Raw genomic sequence first — 23,407 nt, 5'->3', positions numbered from 1 at the left:
TGCCGGAGTATCACCCGAGGCACTAAGTACGCCGATACTCCGGGCCCCCCGCTATTCAGCGGCCCAGATGGGCCGAAGTCCCGATGGTGTGACCCCAGGTCACGCCGTCGCAGTTCACCCATGCTAAATAAATTTGTCAGCCAGTCGTGCTGTAAGGTGGTGAGCGGCCGGCGTTCCCAGAGTTTTGCCGTCCACGGCCGGTGCTGGTGGGGGGAGGGTTTTTGGGGAAGGTTGCTGCCATGCTCGGAGGGGGGCTGGATGCCGCCATGCCCGTGGAAGGGGGGGGGGGAAGGATGCAGTCAGGCTCGTTGAGGGGGGGGGGGGAAGAGGGAGGAGGGGAAGGATGCAGTCAGGCCCGTGGAGGGGGGGGGGGGGGGGGGGGGGGGGGGGAGGAGGTGGTGGTTGGGGAAGGAAGCAGTCAGGCCCGTGGAGGGGGGGGGGGGAGGAGGTGGTGGTTGGGGAAGGAAGCAGTCATGCCCGTGGGGTGGGGGAGGATGCAGTCATGCCCTTAGTGGGGGTTGGGGAGGGTTATCCGCGGGAGCGACACGCCAGCCGGCCTGCCATGGCAGGACGGTGGCGAAGACACGCTCGCAAATTGAGGTCTGCTGATGGGCAAAGGCCACTGGCGCAGCAATGAGGAGGGACGGGATGAACTGGCCGGTGGAAGGAGACTGTGGGCAGGGATCAGGGTGCCTGCGTGTCTGCACCGAGACCAGGCAACTAGGGCACAAATGTATCCCATGGCACCTGGCTGTCGAGGTGTCCAAGCGCCATTGTTTTCTTTTTGTTTTTTTTGGGACGTTTGCGAGCTTGGGAGCGCTGGAGGAAAAGTATGAGCTGCCTCCAGGGAATATCTTTAGGTACATGCAGGTGAGGGCGTTCACGAGACAACAGATGAGGGAATTTCCGCTGCTCCCGACACAGGGGATCCAGGATAGAGTGCTTTTGGGGGTGGGGGTCGGGGAGGGCAAAGTGTCCGAAATATACCGGGAGATGAGAGAAGAGGGGGAGTAGCTGGTAGAAGAACTGAAAGGAAAATGGGAAGAAGAGCTCGGGGAAGAGATTGAGGACGGTTTGTGGGCTGATGCCCTAAGTAGGGTGAATTCCTCTTCCTCGTGTGCCAGGCTTAGACTGGTCCAATTTAAGGTGCTACATAGAGCACACATAACGGGAGCGAGGTTGAGCAGGTTCTTCGGAGTGGAGGACAAATGCGGGAGGTGCGGGGGAAGCCCGGCGAACCACACACATATGTTTTGGTCGTGTCCGGCACTGGAGGGGTATTGGAGGGGAGTGGCGGGAGTGATCTCGAAGGTGGTGAAGGTCCGGGTCAAGCCAGGTTGGGCGTTAGCTATATTTGGGGTAGCGGATGAGCCGGGAGTGCAGGAGGCGAAAGAGGCCGATATTGTGGCCTTTGCGTCCCTAGTAGCCCGGCGAAGGAATTTACTCATGTGGAAGGAAGCGAAACCCCCCCGGCGTGGAGGCCTGGATAAACAACATGGGAGGGTTCATAAAACTGGAGCGGATGAAGTTTGCGCTGAGAGGATCGGCTCAGGGGTTCTCCATGCAGTGGCAACCGTTCCTCGACTATCTAGCGGAACGTTAGGGGGAAAATAGATAGCCAGCAGCAGCAGCCCGGGGCGGGGGGGGGGGGGGGGGTAAATTGTTTTTGTTCTAGAGGGGGTGGAGGGGCGGGGGGGAGCACCATTTCGTGTTATGTTGTTAGTTCACTATTTTATTTAAACCATGTTATCTATCAGTTATCATGTTACCGTTTTTGTTGATTTGTAAGGGGGAAAAATTGTGTTTGAAAACTTTAATAAAATATACTTTTAAAAAACCCACTGCAATGAAGATACTGTGAAAATCCCCCAGTCGCCACACTCCGGCGCCCGCCCGGGCACACTGAGGGAGAACCCAGAACGTCCAACCCACGAAACAAGCACGTCCCTCGGGACCCGCGGGAGGAAACCGGAGCACCCAGAGGAAACCCACGCAGACACGGGGAGAATGCGACCCCGCACAGACCGCGACCCAAGCCGGGAAACGAACCCGGGACCCCGGAGCTGCGAAGCAACAGCGCCAATCACCGTGCCACCATGCTGAATAACAGGGAGAGCATTCACAGACTGCCTGGTTGTAACCACATTCATTAGACACCCCACTTAGGGTTAGAGCTTAGATTTTCAGGAATTAAGGTTAAGATTCCTTATCGAGCACCACCAGATGCAGTGCTGCCCACCAATCAGAATCATGCTGCTGACAAACGTGGCATTTGGAGATGGGCAATAAATGCTGGCCTGGCAACCAACCCCCACATCCTGTAAATGAAATTTAAAAATTGTTCCAGACTGGCCTTTGATCACATTATCGGAATCATCGAGAAATGATGTGCTCGTTCTGAACAAGTAATTTCTCTCCCCCTGCTTGGGGAATACGGAAAGGACAGTACATTCTCAACTAACTCCTCCGTGATGCTTAAAGAAGTCTTAAAATGTGATAATATCCTGCAGGAGAACTTTGTGGTTTGAATGGATGGTACACTAACTGCAACCCAAAGTCACGAAAATGTTAGAAGTGAACTTGACAGTCTGTATTAGTAATAAAGTACATATTCAGATTTGTTTAAACATAGAGTTCAGTTTGCTTTTCTGAATGCATCCATCAAGATTGGTTAGATTTTTTAAAAGCAAAATGGTTAAGTGTCATTAACTCACTGTCGCAGTCACACCTATCCACTTGTCTCCAGCTTACTCGTCCTCCTTCACCACTTCCAAACGTGCATTAGCTGAAGCTGGTACTAACCCTCAGTTAGTTACAAGTTGCATACGAACTAATGTCCAAGGTTTTAGGCCAAAAGTTTGAATGTCAAGCTGGCCTGACAAGAGAACCCAATAAATCTGCCAAGTTTGAGATTTCCACCAGCAGCATTATGTTGCTTTGGTTTTATAAGATCCAAATGAAACCATTCGAAGAACAGCAGGTAGGTTCACATGTGCGTCCTCAGCCCATTTATAACTCTCCATCAATATTGTAGAAGTACTTGGTCTGGTCACTATCATATTTGAGGGAGATTGTTGTATGGGTGGCACGGAAGCACAGTGGTCAGCACCGTTGCTCCACAGCGCCAGGGACACGGGCCCGAATCACCGTCCGCGCGGAGTCCGCACGCCCCCCACCCCCACCCCCCCCCGCAACCGCGCAGGCCCCCCCCCCGGGCGCCCCCCCCCCCACAAGTCCCGAAAGACGCGCCCGCCAGGCGAACCGGACATTCCGAATTCCCCCCCCGTGCACCCGAACAGGCGCCGGAGCGCGGCGACGAGAAGCCCCCCAAAAGTAACTTAATTGCAGTGTTAATGTAAGCCTACTTGTGACATTAATAAAGATTAGTATTTATTGACTGCTGCGTTTCCTATATTACAATAGTTACTGGTCGGGCAGCACGGTGGTGCAATGGTTAGCACTGCTGCCTCCCGGCACCGTGGTCCCAGGTTCGATCCCGGTGCCGGATCACTGTCCGTGTGGCGTTTGCACATTCTCCCAGTGTCTGCATGGGTCTCACCCCCCCAACCCAAAGATGTGCAGGGTAGGTGGATTGGCCAGCTAAATTTCCCCTTAATTAGAAAAGAATTTGGGTACTCTAAATTTTGAAAATAACAATAGTGACTAGTCTTCAGATTACATTTAATTTACTGTCTGGGAGGGCCTGAGATTGTGAAAGGTGGCATATAAATGTAAATCTGTTTGTGGATTTGAATTTCTTATATACATATCAAATTCTGGCAGATAAAAACAAATTACTGCGGTGCTGGAATCTGAAACGAAAGAGAAAATGCTGGAAAATCTCAGCAAGTCTGGCAGCATCTGTAGAACATAGAACATTACAGTGCAGTACAGGCCCTTCGGCCCTCAATGTTGTGCCAACCTGTGAAACCACTCTAAAGCCCATCTACACTATTCCCTTATCGTCCATATGTCTATCCAATGACCATTTGAATGCCCTTAGTGTTGGCGAGTCCACTACTGTTGCAGGAAAAGAGCTAACGTTTTGAGTCCGATGACGGCTGGGCAGACTGGATGCAGGGATGATGACCCCTCTGGCTGGAGGGTCTAGAACAAGGGGTCAGTTTCAGGACTGAGATGAGGAGAAATCTCCTTACTTGGGGGTGGTGAACCTGTGAAATTCTCTACCACAGGAGGCGGTGGAGGATTCTAGAGTCAAAAGGTGTCAAGGGGTATGGGGATAGCGTGGCTTCGAGCTAGAGGATCTGCCACGATCATATTGAATGGATTGGATTTATTGTCACGTGTACCAAGGTATAGTCAAAAGTATTGTTCTGCGGAGTCCAGGCATAAGCAGGCGTGGAGGGGGCCGAATGGCCTACTCTTTCCTGTGTAACTATATGAAATAGGGGCAGGACAAGACCATTCCGCCCCTGAAGCCTGCTGCACCATTCAATAAGATAATTCAGCCCCATTGGCCAGCAGAAACCACGCCTCCGAGTCAGCACGCACCAGCCACGCCCCCTGCTCCTGACGTCCGCCCCGTGGCCCCGCCTCCCCTGACGTCCACCCCGTGGCCCCGCCTATCCCCCTGACGTCCGCACCGCGGCCCCGCCTCTCCCCCTGACGTCCGCCCCCATGGCCCCGCCCTTCTCCTCCGCCGCCGTGCCTCTCTGAGCTGTGCATGCCTGTGCGGCCTCCCCGCTCAGCTGGCGGCCGAGCGCCCGTTGTGACCGCGCGCCGCCCCGGGACTCCCAGCTGCCCGATGGCGGGTCTTCTGAGCCGAGGGCGGCTCTGCCTCCGCTCTTCCGTCCGCCACTTCAGCAGACCCCCGAGAGCAGCAGCGGCGGTGGCCCCGGAGATCCAGCCCGCCTCCCTCAGCACATTAGCGCCGGTGAGTACTGTGCCTCGGGAGTACTGCGCCTCGGGGCGGCCGTTGTCGATTTGAAGTCGGGCTCGCGCCGCAGGGCCCCGCCCCTGTGCTCGCCGACGTCCCATTGGTCCCAAGCGCCATTGTTAACCATGTTGTGTCTCCTCCCCCCCCCCCTTGCAGATCGTCATGTTTGTGCACCAGCCAGCGATGTTTGTCGCCGTGGCGGGAGCCGCTGCCCTGCAGGTGGCCATCCGGCAGCGTCGATGCAGGCGGCTCAGAGCAGCTTCAGCAGAGGGAATGGCTGCAGAGGGCCCCGTGCCAGCCGCTGAGGCTGCAGACCCGCACGCCCGACATGTGCAGGAGGAGGCGGAGGGGGACAATGACCACCACATCGTCGGGGATGCACAGGATGAGGATTCTGATCTTGATGGGGCGCAGAGGAAGGAGGAGGAGCAGGTGGTGGTGGCACATGGCACCACATGGAACGGGGGGGAGGACATGCTATCCCGGTGACCGTCAAGGTGATGGTAGCCCGCAATTTCTTCACAACGGGTTCGTTTCAGGCACCGAGCTGGGCCCTATCCGGGATCTCACAGGCATCGGTGCACCGGTGCATCCGAACCATGACCGATGCCCTGTATGCCATCGCCGACAGATACATACAGTTTCCGGAGGACCGCACACACCAGGATGCCCGGACAGCGGGATTCACCACCGTGGCCGGGATATCGATGGTCTAGGGTGTGATTGATGGGGTGCACGTCGCCATGCGCCCACCCTCGGAGAACAGGGAAGTTTTCATAACAGAAAGGGGACCTACTCTATGAACATTCAGGTGGTCTGCGACCATCGCATGACGATCATGCACGTGTGCGCCCAGTACCCCGGCAGTGTGCATGATGCCTTTATACTGACGCAATAGTACATCTCCGCAATGTTCAAGGGACACCCCCCCCCCGGCTGAGGGGCTGGTTGCTGGGCGACAGGGGTTACCCGTTGCGGTCATGGCTAATGCGCCTATACGGAGGCCACAGACCAATGCGGAGACCCGCTACAATGAAGCCCATTCCCCATTCAGCAACCAGGGGTGTTGTGCAGAGGTGCTTCGGCCTCTTGAAGATGCAATTCAGGTACCTGGACCGCTCTGGAGGTGCCCTGCAGTACCATTCCGAGAGAGTCGCCGCATATTTGTTGCCTGCTGTGTGCTACACAACATTGCCCAGCAGAGGGGTGATGTCCTGGAGGAGGCACAGGGGGAGCCCGATGACGACAACGCGTCTGCATATGAGGAGGAGGAGGAGGAGGATGGGGAACGGGCGGGGGCACAGCCATGGGCTGCATATGGCCGGGAGGCTGCACAATGCCACCGGCTTGGAGAGCGAGCACGCGAGGCGTTGATCGCAGCGTGTTTCATGAACTAGGGGGAGGGAATCGCTGAGCAAGGCACTTGCACCACCGTTCCGCACAAACGCCCCACCCAGCACCCCCCCCCACCATCCGACAACTCTAGCGCCCACACCGCCACTTTCACAGCAACTCACACCTGCGGCACAACGGGATGATATCACACAGTTGCTTGTGTAAGCGGGTATGATCAGTGCCATGTTGAGTGATGACAACCCACTCTGTGATGAGCTGTGAGCTCCGGATCATTAGACAATGTCTGACTCATGGCCATAGCTAAACCCTCCACCTCGGTGGTCCCTGTATGCGTCGCGGTCACTCCATAACATGCCCATGTGGGGTAGCTGGCGTTGGTGTGCCGAGGACGCCGGGGTTTGTGGGGGGGGGGAAGGAACACACACCCGGCATCAACGTTGTAGCGAACTTCGATCCCAGCTCCACACGGTCCCCCTCACAACCCCTCAGGCACCAGACGTAGCACAGGGTCATTTAGGTTTTGTGTAACAGTGACTTTATTCGTGACATTCACAGACAAGTGCCCTAGCCCCTAGAACTAAGCTGTGCCCTGCACCCGTGCCAATTTACTACATGTCTAACTTCTTTGCCTTACAGGCCCTACCACTACGCCTTGGTGTTTCCCCAGATGGTACAGCAGGAGTGGAGGCGGACTGCTGAAACTCCTGCCCTGCGACGTGGCTCCCCGTCGGCGCGCGTTTCCATGGGCGGCCCGGCTTCGATGGGCCAGGCTGCTCGGCGGGCGTGCTGGGTGGGGTGGTGCCTGTCGTGTTAGGTACACTGGTCTAACACTGGCTGCATCTGGATGCAGCTTAGATCAGAAAGATACTCCAGACCTTGAAGTTAGTTCAATCAGGTTTATTGAACTAATAGCACAGTTAGCGCAGTTCTCTGTGAGTTCGACTCTCTGCTAACTTAAGTGTGGTTACTGTGTCTGACTGAACCAGACTAGCTCTTAGCCACGTGGTGGAGGTGTGAGATTGTAAAAACACCCTTGACTGACTCTCTAGATGTTCATCAGTGGAAAGAGGTGGAGTGTGAATGCCTCATGTCTTTTATAGTCAGATCCCACCCGAGTGTCCTGTCTGCTCATTGGTCGTGTCCTGTTGTCTGTGTCCATTAGCTGCTTGTCTGTATATCATTATGTGTGTGTTTGCATGTCATGACATCTCCCCCTTTTTTAATGTTTGGATGACATATATGAACGTATTTACAAGAATAGGCCAATATTAACATATATGCATGCAGTGGATGTGAACATATGTACATGTGAAAACAGCTGTCTAATGCGAGAACACAGAACATAGCAAACAGAACAAATGTTCATAAGTCCAGTCTCTGTGGTTTGCGTCTGATCCTGGTCGACCGCCGGAGAGGTGGTGGTGGGGACGACAGCGCCTGGATGGGCGGGATTGAACCCTGACTGGTGAACTCGTGAGTCAAGGTATCAGGAGGTGGCAAAACAACAGAAGGAAACGGAGAAGAATGTGGTTGCGGGCAGGCAACTTTGCTCAGTGCCCGTCTGTTTCGTTGCACAACAGAACCACCAGCCAGACGCACAACATACAAGCGGGGAGCAGCCTGTATAACAACGACAGCTGGAGCTGACCAGCCTCCATCAGGGATCTTGACCCGAACAGTGTCTGACGGGGATAACACAGGAAAATCGGTGGCATGAGCATCTTAGTCCTGTTTTTGCCGGTCTCGGAGTTGCTGCACCTTCTGCAGCACCGGGAGGTGATCCGGGTTGGGCAGGTATATGGCTGGAAGTGTCGTTCGCAGGTCCCTGTTCATCAGGAGTTGAGCCTGTGACATGCCAGTGGACAGTGGGGTCGCCCTGTATGCAAGCAGCGCAAGGTGAATGTCAGACGCAGAATCCACGGCCTTGCAGATGAGCTGCTTCACTATGTGCACCTCTTTCTCAACTTTTCCGTTTGACTGCGGATAGTGTGGGCTGGAAGTGACGTGTTTGAACTGATATGACTGGGCAAACAGAGACCAATTATGGCTGCTGAAGCACGGGCCATTGTCACTCATGACAGTGAGTGGGATACCATGCCTGGAGAATGTCTCTTTACAGGCCTTGATTACGGTCCGAGATGTGAGGTCTGAGAGCTTCACGACTTCAGGGTAATTGGAAAAGTAATCAATGATTAACACAAAATCACGACCATTTGCATGAAAGAGGTCGATGCCAACCTTGGACCACGGAGAGGTTTCGATTTCATGCTGCTGAAGTGTCTCCTTACTCTGCGCTGGCTGGAAGCGTTGGCAGGTCGCACAATTAAGGACCATGTTCGTGATGTCCTGGCTGATCCAGGGCCAGTAGACAGCCTGCCTGGCTCTGCGTCTGCATTTTTCCACACCCAGGTGGCCCTCATGGATTTGACGGAGCACCAAGCTCTGGAGACTGTGTGGAATTACAGTTTGAGGAGGATACCATCAACCACCATCAGGTCGGCCTTTACATTAAAATAGTGAGGGCACTGTCCTTTTTGCTAGCCATTGGCTAGGTGTTGCATAACATCCTGCAAGAGGGGGTCCTTGGTTGTCTCCTCACGGATGCGAATCACCTTCTCATCAGATGCCGGGAGGGTGCTAGCACACAGCTGCAACTGTGACTCAACCTGTGACTCAATTTGCCGGATGACATTCAGTGGTTCACTAGGCATGGTTATGGAGCGGGACAGTGTATCGGCAATGATGAGCTCCTTGCCAGGCATGTAGACCAGGTCAAAGTTGTACCTTCTGAGTTTGAGGAGGATGCGCTGCAACCGAGGCGTCATGTCATTAAGGTCCTTGTGGATAATGTGGACCTGGGGCCTGTGATCCGTCTCGACTGTGAATGTCGGCAGGCCGTAGACATAGTCGTGAAACTTGAGAATGCCAGTGAGAAGGCCCAGGCATTCCTTCTCAATTTGTGCATACCTTTGTTCGGTGGGTGTCATTGCCCTTGATGCGTAGGCAACCGGTGCCCAGGATGAAGTGTCATCGCATTGCAGCAGGACCGCACCGATGCCATCCTGGCTCGCATCTGTCGAGATTTTTGTTTCCCTGTTTGAGTCGCAAAATGCCAATACGGGTGCAGGGGTGAGCTTGGCTTTCAGCTCCAACCACTCTGCCTGATGGGCCGCCTTCCACTCGAAAGCAGTGGACTTCTTCACTAGGTTTCATAGGGCCGTGGTGTGTGAGGCCATGTTTGGGATGAACTTGCCCAGAAAATTGACCATGCGCAGGAAGCGCAACACCGCCTTCTTGTCTTCATGGCTGCGATGGCCTTGACCTTGTCTGTGTCGGGGGACACGCCCTGCTGAGAGATCCTGGGTGCGAATCTCCGATGCCGCGCCGGTTGGGAGAATCGCCTGGAGCGCCAGTTTTCCATGCGACGCCGGTCCGACGTCCTCCCGCAATTCACCCAAGTGGCGAGATCGGCCCCGTCGAGTTCTGCGCGGCGCAGGCCGGAGAATCGCCCGAGACACCCAAAATGGCGATTCTCCGCTACCCCCGCTATTCTCCGGCACGAATGGGCCGAAGACCACAGTTCACGCCGTCGCCGTTCACACCTGGTAAATAGCTGAGCAGTGAGGAGGTGAGCGGACTGTTCCAGAGCTCCTGCAGACCGGGTCGGCTTCCCCGAGAATGCTGCGGCCAGCGGGGGGGTGAAGGAGGGAGTGGAGGTGGGAGGGGGGTGAGGGAGGGAGTGGATGTGGGAGGGGGGTGAGGGAGGGAATGGAGGTGGGAGGGGGGGTGAGGGAGGGAGTGGAGGTGGGAGGGGGGTGAGGGAGGGAGTGGAGGTGGGAGGGGGGGTGAGGGAGGGAGTGGAGGTGGGTGGGGGGTGAGGGAGGGAGTGGAGGTGGGGGGGGGTGAGGGAGGGAGTGGAGGTGGGAGGGGGGTGAGGGAGGGAGTGGAGGTGGGAGGGGGGGTGAGGGAGGGAGTGGAGGTGGGTGAGGGAGGTAGTGGAGGTGGGAGAGGGGGTGAGGGAGGGAGTGGAGGTGGGTGGGGGGTGAGGGAGGGAGTGGAGGTGGGAGGGGGGTGAGGGAGGGAGTCGAGGTGGGAGGGGGGAGGGAGGGAGTGGATGCGGGAGGGTGGGTGAGGGAGGGAGTGGAGGTGGGAGGGGGGGTGAGGGAGGGAGTGGAGGTGGGAGGGGGGTGAGGGAGAGTGTGGAGGCTATCCGTTCGCGGATGCCACATGTCAGCCGCCCTGATATGGCAGGACGGTGACGAGGACACGGCCGCAGGTTGTCGTGTGGCTGATGGGCACAGGCGACTGGCACACTGGTGAGGAGGTCGGTGTGAAGTGATCGTTGGACGCAGACAGTGACCAGGTGTTAGGCTGGCTACGTGTCTGCAGCGCGACCAGGCCACCGGGGCACACAGGTATCCCATGCAACCCGGCTGGCGAGGTGTGGAAGAACCTCCGTGTAACATGTCGTTTCTCTGCCCCCCACCACCCTCCTGCAGGTCACCATGTATGCCAACCAGACAGCGATGTTCACTGCCGTGGTTGGAGCCGCAGCTCTGCAGGTGGCCATCCAGCAGTGTAGACTGCGACGGCCCACAGCGGTTGCTGCTGCAGCAGAGGAGATGGCCGCGGAGTCGCAGGCGCTCAGGCCCGGAATGTCCAGGGGGATGGCGAGGGGAACATTGACCCCGCGACGGCGAGGAATGCACAGGAAGCGGGCACTGATATCGAAGCGCATGGGGGGGAGGAGGAGGAGGAGGAGCCACTGATGGTGGTGCCAGGGTGCCACAGGGGTCCAGCAAGGCCTAGGGTGTACCGTGACAGAATGTCGTTCGAGGCCCTACCGGACATCACATGCAGGAGGAGACTACGGTTCAGCAGGGAGACGGTTGCACATATATGCCACCTCGTGGCGCACCTCACACCACGTGGAACGGGAGGAGGACACGCTATACCAGTCTCCGTCAAGTTGACGGTGGCCCTAATCTTTTACGCTACCGGTTCCTTCCAGGCGCCGAGCGGGGACCTATCCCGGATCTCACAGGCATCGGTCCACAGGTGCATCAGGGCCATGACCGACGCCTTGTACGCCATCGCGGACAGGTACATTAAATTCCCCGAGGACCAAGCACAGCAGGAAGCACGGGCACGTGGATTCGCCAAGGTGGCCGGGATACCGATGGTCCAGGGTGTCATCGATGGTGTGCACGTCCCCATACGTGCATCTGCAGACAACAAGGAAGTGTTCATGAACAGGAAGGGCGCATACTCCATGAACATTCAGGTGGTGTGATACTCCCAATGAAGATCATGCACGTGTGCGCAAAGTACCCCGGGAGTGTGCATGACGCCTAGCATTGTGGATAGCACAATTGCTTCACAGCTCCAGGGTCCCAGGTTCGATTCCCGCCTTGTGTCACTGTCTGTGCGGAGTCTGCACATCCTCCCCGTGTGTGGGTGGGTTTCCTCCGGGTGCTCCGGTTTCCTCCCACAGTCCAAAGATGTGCAGGTTAGGTGGATTGGCCATGATAAATTGCCCTTCGTATCCAAAATTGCTCTTAGTGTTGGGTGGGGTTACTGGGTTATGGGGATAGGGTGGAGGTGTTGACCTTGGGTAGGGTGCTCTTTCCAAGAGCCGGTGCAGACTCGATGGGCCGAATGGCCTCCTTCTGCACTGTAAATTCTATGATTCTGGCACAGTCGTTAATCCCTGCAATGTTGGATGGATGCCCCCCCCCCCGGCTGAGGGGCTGGTTGCTGGGCGACAGGGGCTATCCATTGAGGTCATGGCTGATGATGCCAATACGGAAGCCTCAGACCAACGCGGAGAGCCTATACAACGAGGCCCATGCAGCAACCAGGGGTGTGGTGGAGCGGTGCTTCGGGCTGCTGAAGATGCGATTTAGATGCCTGGACCGCTCCGGAGGGGCCCTGTAGTACCGGCCCAACAGGGTCGGTCGCACAGTTGTGGTCTGCTGTGCGCTACACAACATTGCCATGCAGAGGGAGATGCCCTGGTGGAGGAGTCGGAGGGAGGACCCGACGGCACCGGAGCTAACGCAAACGAAGGGGAGGAGGAAGAGGAGGATGAGGAGGAGGATGGCGTGCATCAGGGTGGGGGGAGGGGCGCAGGACACAGACACTGCTCAGCTGCTCATTACGTCCAGGAGGCTGCACGACGGCACCGTCGAGGACAGCGGGCACACGACGCGTTGGTGGCCGCACGGTTCACGCACCGTGGGGGAGGGATTCGCTGAACACTGCCAATTGCACCATCAGTCCTGCACACGGGCACCACACAGCACCACCCCCCACGCGTACACGGCACCAATTCCACATCACCTTACCACTGTGTCACTACGGGGTTGCACAACATTGATGATTGGGTAAGCGGGTGTGATCAGTGCCATGTTGAATGATGCCAGCCCGCTCTGCGATGAGCTGCGAGCTCAGATTCGCCAGCCAAGGTCTGACTCATGGCGATAGCTGAACCATCCACTCCGGTGGTCACGGCGTTCGTCACGGACATTTCATCACGTGCCCGTTTGGGGTAGCTGGCGTCGGTGTACCGAGGACTACGGTGTCCGATTTTGAGAGGCAGGGGGGAGAGGGACAGCACATCCAGCACCGAAGTTGAACCGCTCGTTAACCCCAGCGCCACTCGGTCACCCTCACCAGCCCCCTGGCACCGGACAGAGCACAGAGTCTTACAAGTTAAGTTTAACTGTGACATTCACATACAGAGGCCCTACCTACTACAACTAAACTGTGCCCTGCACCCGTGCCAACTTATTATGTTTCTAACTTCTTTGCCTTCTGGGCCCTACCACTACGTCTAGGTGTCTCCCCAGATGGTACAGCAGGAGTGGAGGCGGACTGCTGAGAATCACGCCCTGCGACATGGCTCCCCATCGGCACGCGTTTCCTGTGGCGGCCCGGCTTCGATGGGCCAGGCTGCTCTGCGGGCGTGCTGGATGGCGTGGTGTCACCCTGTCCTGCCCGCTGCCCACCAGATGCGCCAGGGACGGAACGGGGGGAGGCCGAGTGTTCAGGGACGTCCCTTGCTGGAGATACCAGGACGGGCTCCAGAACCTCCTCCTCCCTCGGGGAGCCCGGTGGCCCCCGGGCCTCAATGTGGGATGGAGGTGCGATCGGAGACATGCCCCGTCGCACCACCGACACCTGCCACTGCCAGTCCTGGAGGCCTGCAGCGGTATCGACCACGGTCCGAATGTTCGCAGAGACGGAGCCCAGGGAGTGCGACATTCCTGCCAGGGACTGTGCTACCTCAACCTGTGAGTGCGCTACTCCATCCATCACATGCGCCAGGCGGTCTATGCTCTCCGCGACTGACTGCTGGGACTGTGCCATGGCCTGCTGGGACTGGGCTATGGCATGATGAGACTCGGACAGGGCCCGGAGAGCGGCGGCAATGTCGTGTTGGCTCTGGCGCATGGCTACCTGTGAGAAGGTAGCCCTCTCCTGGGCCATGGATGACGCGTGCACGTTAAGCCCAACGCCTTGCAGAACCTGACCAATGGCCGAAACCGTTTCACCCATTGCCTCCACCGTGGACGTCACCCGTGCGGTGTCGGCCTGGGTGGCTGCGATGAGTGGCATCACTCCCTGCTCCTGGACGCGAATGGACTCCTCCAACTGCATGTGCAGGTCCTGGAAGATGGCCCTCATCCCGTTATTCAGTCCCTGGGTGTCCACATGCATCGGGTGTCCGGGTGGGTCAAGCACATCCAGGAACCCGGGAACCGTCTGGGCGGCAGCTGGTTGCTGGGCCTGGGCTGCCCTCCGACCGTCCAGCCCCTCGGCTGCTCCAAACTCCACCTGCTGTACCGGCTCGGCTGTGTGGGGCGCACCAGACCGTGACCCGGGAGCCTCATCACTTATTTGCCCAACCGAGGTGAGTGTCTCTGCGATGGTGGATGGTGTGGGAGACAGCAGTGCTGCTAGCTCGAGGTCATCGTCCGTTAGGAAGTCTGGTGTGTCCTGGGCCCCCTCATGGCCCGGCGCAAGGTGCATGCGGCCCATGTCGTGTTGCCGTCCAGGCGATTCCGTGGACTATGTGGCCGTTCTCTGTGCTTCATCATCCACTGTCCCCGTCCCGTCCCCGTCACTGGCGTGGCTCATGGCTCTACCTTCGGGCAATGCACGGCCATCACTCACATCACTGTCCGTCCTGTGCCCCTCAGCATTGTCTCTGTCCGTCCTCTGTGTGTCGCCCTCCAGCGTCCCATACTGAGAGGATGGCCCTCCTGTCCGACCGACTGCCACCCTCTGCCGTGCGTCCCTGGGTGCGGTGAGGTTGCAGATGGTCGGCTTTGTCTTGGCCGAGACGACCCTGGACGTTCGGCGGCTGGCCCTGGGGGACACAACGATACGGGGTTCATTAGGCACGCTGGGCCGGGTGTGTGATGGTGGTGGGGGCAGTGTGTGAGGGGGGAGGGGATCGGGGGTGCAGTGGCATGAGTGTGAGGGGGGAGGGGATCGAGGGTGCAGTGGCCAGAGTGTGAGGGGGGGGGGCGATGACGGGCTGGGGGGGGGGGGGGTGGGGAGGACATGCAGGGTTGTCTCACTTGCTTCTGCGTCTCCGACCTGGCATGTCGCGACCTCCCGGGTGGCGGATCTCCAGCGAGGTCCAGGGCCCTCTGCTCGTGAACATTTAGGGGGTGCAGCACAGGAGAACCCCCTCCGGTTCTCATACGCTCACGTTGGTTGTGAGCTGTCTTGTCCTGGGGCGGGGGGGGGTTGGTTGTGACCCGGGGGCACCCTCATGGCACTTACCCTGGCAGCCCGAGTGAGGTTGTGCAGCTTCTTCCGACACTGCTCCCCGGACCGGGGGGGTTGCCCCACTGCACTCACAGCAGTGCCAACGTCACGCCAGCTGCGCCTCACCGTGCTGGACGGCTGCCGATGCCCACGTCTTGGGCAGAGGGCGGCCTTCGTTGTTCAACCTCATCGAGGAGGGTGTCCAGGTCCATGTCCCGGAACCTCGGTGCGGCTCGTCGGGGCTCAGCCATCTCTCCTCCTTCTCCTCCTCCTGAGTCCTTCCGTGCGCGGATTGTGCCATTTATGGCGCAGCGCCGCGTCATTCGGGCGTCGCGCGCTTACGACGCTGCTTTCGCACCACGCCCCCTGAGTTCCTCGCGGCCCCGCTCCTAGCCCATTTTCGGGCCCTGAATCGATCGCGATCGGGGCCATTTCGCGCCATCGTGAAACTCGACGGCGTTCACGATGGCGTGGGCACTTAGTCGCGGGAGCGGAGAATCCCGCCCCTGGTCTCCTAGGAACTTGAGTGTTTATCATAGAATTTACAGTGCAGAAGGAGGCCATTTGGCCCATCGAGTCTGCACCAGCTCTTGGAAAGAGCACCCTACCCAAGGTCAACACCTCCACCCAACACTAAGGGCAATTTTGGACACTAAGGGCAATTTATCATGGCCAATCTACCTAACCTGCACATCTTTGGACTGTGGGAGTAAACCGAAGCACCCGGAGGAAACCCACGCACACACGGGGAGGATGTGCAGACTCCGCACAGACAGTGACCCAAGCCGGGAATGGAACCTGGGACCCTGGAGCTGTGAAGCAATTGTGCTATCCACAATGCTACCATGCTGCCCAAAAGCAACATTTGGCCCTATTCAGCTCCAGGCCATTGGCGTGGACACGGCAGAATACCTGCTGGAGACAGGAAACATGCTCCTCAGGGGTTGTGGACCATATGATGACGTCGTTCACGTACACACGAACCCCTTCGATGCCCTCCATCATCGGCTCCATAATACGATGAAATATCGATGATGCCGAGATGATGCCGAACGGCATACGGTTATAGCAATACCTGTGTGTTGAAGGTGCAGAGCTTTCTGCTGGACTCATCCAGCTGGATTTGCCAGAATCCATGTGACGCATCTAACTTTGTGAAAAACTGTGCATGTGCCATCTCACTGGTGAGTTCCTCCCGCTTCGGGATGGGGTAGTGTTCACGCATTATATTCTGGTTGAGATCCTTGGGATCAATGCAGATGCGCAGGTCTCCAGAGGATTTTTTAACCACCACCATCGAGCTGACCCAGTCAGTCGGTTCGGTTACCCTGGAAATGATCCCCTACTGCTGCAGCTCCTTGAGCTGTTCCTTCAGGCGCTCCTTCAGCGGAACCGGGACCCGGCGTGGTGCATGGACCACTGGCTTGGCATCAGGTCGCAGTAGGATCTTGCACTGATATGGCAAAGTGCCCATCCCGTCAAACACATCTGGATACTGAGCGAGGATGCCGTCAATGCCAGCTTGAAGATCCACGTTGGAGGTTCTTGTTGAATAAACCCGCTGCACCAGGTTTAGTTTTTTGCAGGCCTGCGCGCCCAGTAGGGATGCCCTGTCCGGATTGACAATTTCAAACCTTAGCCGTGCATGGGTGCTCCGGTTGGAGACGAGTAGATGGTAGGACCCCAGTGCTGTGATGGCGTTACCGTTATAGTCCAGGAGCTGGCAGGCTGCTGGAAGGACCTTGGGGGGGGCTTCCTGATGCGTTTGAAGTCTGCCTGTGAGAGGAGGTTGGCAGAAGCACCTATGTCCAGCTTGAACTGGATGGAGCAGCGGTTGACCTGCATCGCCGCACGCCATTCGTCCTCCGAATCCACAGCGAGGATGGATTGAATGCGAGATGAGTTAGGTGTGGCATGTTCACGTGTGGTAATGATGCCCACTCGGTAGGCGGACTCCAGGCACTCGTCCTCTGGATCCGTTATAGTACCAGGATCAGAATATTGTAATTGTTGTTGCACATTCTGGACGCGCCATCGTCGGAACTGGGAGCGCTGGCCTCTGACTGGTGGTGCAGACCTGCACAAGGCTGCATAGTGTCCAGGCTTCCCGCAATTTAAACATCGCCTGCCTCTTGCAGGGCAGTGTCCCTTTAAGTGGGCGTTGCCACAGATCGGGCACGTCATGACGTCGGCGTCGTGACGCGGTGTACGTCGTCGCACATGCGCAGTGCGATCGGCAGATGTTTGCACCTGCGCAGTGTGGGTGTCGGCCGCTTCGTTATCCCGTTCGCATCGCACATGCATGGGGCTCCGGGAAAAGCACGCAAGATGGCCGCTGTCTTCAATGCTGAGGCGCTGCATCCGGGAGATAGCCTGCACACTCACTGCCCCGTGGGAGGCATGTTTCTCATTTTCAGCCGATTTGCATTGGGAATACCTATTTTGTGCGTGCTCATGCACTGTACATGTTTGAATCGCGACTGGCAGGGTCATATGCTTGATTTTTAAGAGTTGCTCTCCCAGAGGATCAGAGTGAACTCCAAACACGATTTGGTCTCTGATCATGGAGTCAGCAATATCACCAAAGTTGCAGGAAGTGGTAGCAGGCGGAGGCTAGTTAAGAAGGCATTGAAAGATTCATCTTTATCTTGAAGATGTTGTTTGAATATGTAGCTCTCGAAGATTTCATTGGTGTCCACTTCACAGTGACTATCGAACTTGTCCAGGATGGTCTGAAACTTTGTCTTGTCCTGGCCTTCGGTGAAGTTAAACAAGTTAAAGAGTTCGATGGCTTGATCACCCGCTGTTGAGAGGAGAAGCGCGATCTTTCTTGCATCAGACTCACCCTCAAGGTCTGAAGCTGCGATGTACAGCAGAAACCTTTGCTTGAATGCCGCCAGTTGGCACTGAGATTGCCGGAGGTCCTGAGCTGGTGAGGAGCCTGAATCTTCTCCATGGTGCCGGGATACATTTGCTGGTCGTCACGGAATGGACTGAGGTAACCTACCTTAAATTAGTAGTCTCCTGGTATCATGTCTTGTTAGGTACACTGGTCTAACACTGGCTGCAACTGGATGCAGCTTAGATCAGAAAGATACTCCAGACATTGAAGTTAGTTCAATCAGGTATATTGAACTAATAGCACAGTTAGCACAGTTCTCTGTGAGTTCGACTCTCTGCTAAATTAAGTGTGGTTACTGTGTCTGACTGAACCAGACTAGCTCTTAGCCACGTGCTGGGGGTGTGAGATTGTAACAACACCCTTGACTGACTCTCTAGATGTTCATCAGTGGAAAGAGGTGGAGTGTGAGTGCCTCTTGTCTTTTATAGTCAGATCCCACCCGAGTGTCCTGCCTGCTTATTGGTCATGTCCTGTTCTCTGTGTCCATTAGCTGCTTGTCTGGAAATCATTATGTGTGTGTCCGCATATCATGACAGTGCCACCCTGTCCTGCCCGCTGCCCACTAGATGCACCAGGGATGGTACGGGGGGAGTCTGAGTGTTCTGGGACCTCCCTTGCTGGAATTACCGGGACGGGCCCCAGAACCTCCTCCTCCCTCAGGGAGCCCGGTGGCCCCCGGGCCTCACTATGGGACGGTGGTGCGAGCGGAGACAAGCACCGCTGCACCACCGGCAGCTGGCGCTGCGAGTCCTGGAGGCCGGCTGTGGCATTGACCAGGGTCTGAACGTTCGCAGCGACGGAGCTCAGGGAGTGCGCCATCCCTGTCAGGGACTGTGCAACCTCCCGTTGTGATTGTATGACACCATCCAGCATGTGCGCAAGGCAGCCGATGCTCTCAGCGATAGCCTGCTGAGACTGGGCCATGGCCTGCTGAGACTGGGCCAGACCCCGGAGCGTGGCGGCAATGTCCAGTTGGCTCTGGCACATGGCTGCCTGTGAGAGGACAGCTCTCTCCTGGGACGTGGATGACACCTGCACATGAAGCCCCACGCCTTGCAGAACCTGACCCATGGCCAAAACCATTGCCCCCATTGCCTCCACCGCGGACGCCACCCATGCGGTGTCGGATTGGGTGGCAGCCATGACCGGCACCACTCCCTGCTCCTGGACGCAGATGGACTCCTCCAACTGCGTCTGCAGCTGCTGGAAGACGGCCGTCATCCCGTTGTCCACTTCCTGGGTTTCCAAAGGCATCAGATCTGTGGGTGGGTCTGGTAAGTCCAGGAACCCGGGAACCGTCTGGATGGCAGCTGGGTGCTGGGCCTGGCCTGCCCTCCGACCGTCCAGCCCCTCGACTGTTCCTACCTCCACCTGCTGTACCGGTTCGGCTGTGTTGTGTGCACCAGTCAGTGACCCAGAAGCCTCATCACTAAAATGGCCAACCGAGATGAGTGTATCTGCGATGGTGGATGTTGTGGGTGACAGCAATGACGCAAACTCGAGGTCCTCATCTGTCCCCACGTCTGGGGTCTCCTGGGTCGATCCTTGGACTGATGCACGTTGTCCGCGGCCCATGTCAGGTGCCGTGTCCGGTCTGTCCACCGTCTGTCTGGCCGTCCTCTGTGCGTCACTGTCCAGAGTCCCCGTCCTCTCTCCGTCACTGTCTTGGCCCGCAGCCCTCTCCTCGTCCATCTCACAGCTATCAGTGTCCTGACTGTCCATCCTGTGTTCGTCAGTGTCATCTCTGTCGGTCCTCTGTGCATCCCCCTCCAGTGCCCCGGCCTCAGAAGAGGGCCCTCCTGTCCGACTTGCTTCCCCTCTCTGCCGTGCATCCCTGTAGGCGGATGAGCTTGGAGCTGGACAGCGGAGGCTTGTCCGAGACGTCACTGGACTATCGGCTCATGGCCCTGGAAAACACAATAAGGCATGTATCGTTAGAGACGCAGAGTCGGGTGTGAGGGGGTGGAGGGGGCAGTGTGAGGGGGTGGAGTGTGATGGGGGTGTCACCGGGTGGGTTGAGAGGGGAGGGTTTGGGGGTACTGATATGGGGTGCAGTGTGAGGGGGGTGGGGGGGTGAGGCAGGTGACGGGCTGCGGTTGTGTAGCCAGGCAGGGGAGTCTCACTTGGTCCGGCGCCTCCGATCTGGCATGGCGCTACCTCCTGGGTGGCGGCTCCCCCAGCAAGGTCCAGTGCCCTCTGCTCATGGACGGTGAGGGGGTGCAGCTCAGGCGATCCCCCTCCGGGTCTTGTATGCTCAAGGTGGTTGTGAGCTGTCTTGTCCTGCGGGGGCGGGGGGTTGGTGGGGGGGGGGGGGGGGGGGAGGCGAGCATCACAGTCAGCATCAAGACATGCAGATGTTGCAACATTATGACTGGGTGGGGGACACTGGGCATCACGCCATGGCAGCTCTCAAGAGAGGGGGGGGTGTTGCCCATGTGCGTCGGGTGCAACGTGGTACCCCCCCCTCGTTCGTGGGCGGGAGGTGGGGTTCCCGCGAAACGTGGTGGGGGGGAGGGAGGGGTGGGGTGTGGCCCGGGGGAACTCTCGGGGTACTTACCCTGGCAACCCTTGTGAAGTTGTGGAGCTTCTTCCGGCACTGGTCTCCAGAGCGGGGGTGTGCCCTACAGCGCTATCCGCGGTGCCCACTTCACGCCAGCCACGCTTCACAGTGCTGGACGGGTGCCGGTGCCCACCTCTTGGCTCAGGATGACCCTGCGCTCTTCTACTGCATTTAATAGAGTCTCGAGATCACTGTCCCGGAACCTGGGAGTGGCATAGCGGGGCTCAGCCATCTCTCTCCTTTGACAGAATCCTTAGAATTGCCTGTCAGGTCATTTCAGAGGGCACATAAGAGTTCACATTGTTGTGAAGCTGGAGGCACATAGAGGCCAGACCGGATAAAGACAAGGAAATCTTCTTCCCTAAAGAACATTATGAACCAGGTGGATTTTTATCCTAATCCAGTAGTTTTATGGTCACCATTACTAACACTAGCTTTTTATTCCAGATTTGTTTAACTAATTTCAATACCCTCAGCTGCCATGGTGGGATATGAACTCATGTCTCCAGTACATGAGTTCAGACTTCTGGATTACTTGTTCTACACCATTATCACTCTGGTACCATTCCCAGGATAAATCTTTTGCGGAAACTAGAATTACTTTCCAAATGGGCGCAACGTTATTTAAGCACTACTGTTTAGCGCAAAACAGGCATGTTAAGTAAACAGTGATATTTCATAAAAGTGTCTTTTACCTTCTCTGTGCTTCCTGTTCTTCAGGGGGAGGCCCATTCTGGACTTGAACTTGGCGTTGCACTGTGGGACCTAGACGATCAGATCAGCATGTTAAAATCTCTATCTTCAGTTCTACAGTTGACTGTAACACTAAAGAACCTTGTAACATCAAAATGAAACATAAACAAGGTTGCAATTCTTTCAACGGTCGATGTTCCAATACCAATGCTCAATGTTAACTTGCTGAACACGAGCACCAAATAGGTAGTGCACCCAGAGTGCCTCGAGATGTGGAGGCCTTGCTGATCTTAATGGCAAGGCCTTGGGTAAATTAAAGCTCCTGACAAGCAACTGGATCCTCTACCTGGATGATGTGCGATAATGGAAATTTGCCAGCAGGAGGCCACAGCTGGAGACTTGTGCGAACAGTCCCCTGCAGTCAATGGGAGGAGGGATTCCTGGATAATTGGGGGAGTACAACGTGATGGAGGAAAAAGCTGGTGTGGGGAGCCTCTAGGAATTTCCTGTGGGGGCTGGGGAGAACACTCCTGCAACTCCTGGACCACAAGGTTTTCTGAACTTATCCTGGCCTCTTCTGACCACTCAGCTCCTCACATAGTGGGTGGAATTAATGATTGTGAAAGGAGGGATCTTGCCTTCTGGTGGCTAGAGAACTGCCAAGAATACAAGGTTACCACTGTTGGTGAGGACCAGCCGGAATTATGTGCTCATCAAGCACTTAAGTGGCCAGGGTTGGGCCTTTCCTTGGATTAAGGACCTGGGTGTAGAAATCCCAGCCTGAGAACTGATGATCTACTGCCCAATTATATACTGGAAGCTCTCCATTGCCATCAGTACCACCGAGAGCAGCGGCTGGTCACCCCCCCCCCCCCCAGAATCAATGAAGGAGTCAGGCCAAAGGCGAGTGAGAGTGAGATGGGGGTCACCGGGTGGGGGTCATGGGAGCGGTGGGGTAACACCAACACCCACATTCCCCCTTGTTAAGTACCTCGATCAGCCTTTCAAGTGCCGTTGAAGGAGGCATCCCCTCTGGAGGTCCGCAAGTTGATTGAATACCAGCGTGATAGGATAACTCATATCCAGGTGGGAAAGCCATTCGCAAATCCTCCCGACCAATTAAATGCCACCCCTGCCTCCAAGCTTGCTGCCTCCAAACTCACTGCTGGGTGGGCATTACATTCCACCCATTGCTTCTGCTGAAGGGCTGCAGACAGTGTTGAATTCCCCTGGCGACGGTTAAAATTAGGTTGTGACCTAATTCTAAGATGTTAAGTAGGCCTTGATCTGCTTTCCTTTCCCAGAAGCTTCATCAACTGCAAGATTCACCAGTACAAAAATTATGGCAGCTGGGAAAATTGGCTAGTAGGAGCCGTGAGAAAACCTTTTAAAATTTAAATCTCTCCCACCCAGCAGGAACCATTCTCATTGGGTGATGGAGCTTATAAATCCAGGACTATGAATTAATATCAGCTTTTACATTTGATCTGTTTCTAACATTGTACAGCAATAATCCCATAAAAAGAGGTATTACTTGGAACTGACATTGATCCATCAGAACAAACCCTTCGATTTAGCCAATTACTGGTCTAAAGGAGGATTTAGCACATTTCAATGGTTATTTATACCAATCTTTCTGAGATGTAGTGTAGATGAAAAACAACATCTCATTGTGAATTAGAAACCTACAATTTGTCTCAGTTTAATAAAATAGCAACCTTGCATTCATGTAGATTCTAAAAATATAACAGGCTATTGTTACAATCCCAGCTGACAGTACTATTGGGCAAGTCAGACTCCAGGGTGGAACCCGTATTAATAGGTTCTAACTTTTATTTTTTGTTTAGAGAGTTGGATGAGCAGAGTCGCAGGACTCCCTAACGAAAGAATAAAACATTTATTAAACAAGAAAAGATTAACTATAATACACCACTCCTTCACCCCAATTATACCTTTACAGATATATACAGATTTATAAGGATTACACAAACTTTATCTTATACTCTAATGTTCACAGCAAGTACACAGTCCATGTAAACCAAAAGTAAAATGTGGTCAGACACAACACACTGAAAACAAGTGACCGATGTCACCCAATTCACTTTCTATGGATTTCACAATTCCCCCCAGCCGCTTGTCACACTGTGAGCCAACTGGTCCCACTGGAACTCTGACTTTCACATGAGGGTTTCCAAACTCCACTCTCGAGGAACACATC

The 23,407-nt window shown here is 56.0% G+C and overlaps 1 protein-coding gene across 9 annotated transcripts in view; it reads right to left on the bottom strand.

Annotated features, from left to right (window-relative positions):
- The window catches only part of LOC140402859 (ena/VASP-like protein), a 421,629-nt gene that overhangs the window by 58,760 nt on the left and 339,462 nt on the right, over window positions 1-23,407 (bottom strand). For all 9 annotated transcript variants that reach the window (XM_072490493.1, XM_072490507.1, XM_072490514.1 and 6 more), the window contains one exon: window positions 21,192-21,261. In XM_072490493.1, the coding sequence (XP_072346594.1) occupies window positions 21,192-21,261 (70 nt within the window). The remainder of the gene's footprint in view (window positions 1-21,191; window positions 21,262-23,407) is intronic.

The sequence above is a fragment of the Scyliorhinus torazame genome, chromosome 2, assembly GCF_047496885.1.
Source record: "Scyliorhinus torazame isolate Kashiwa2021f chromosome 2, sScyTor2.1, whole genome shotgun sequence".
Classification (NCBI taxonomy): Eukaryota; Metazoa; Chordata; class Chondrichthyes; order Carcharhiniformes; family Scyliorhinidae; genus Scyliorhinus; species Scyliorhinus torazame.
Note: the sequence above shows the minus strand (reverse complement) of the source record. Positions and strands in the feature narration are given on the sequence as shown.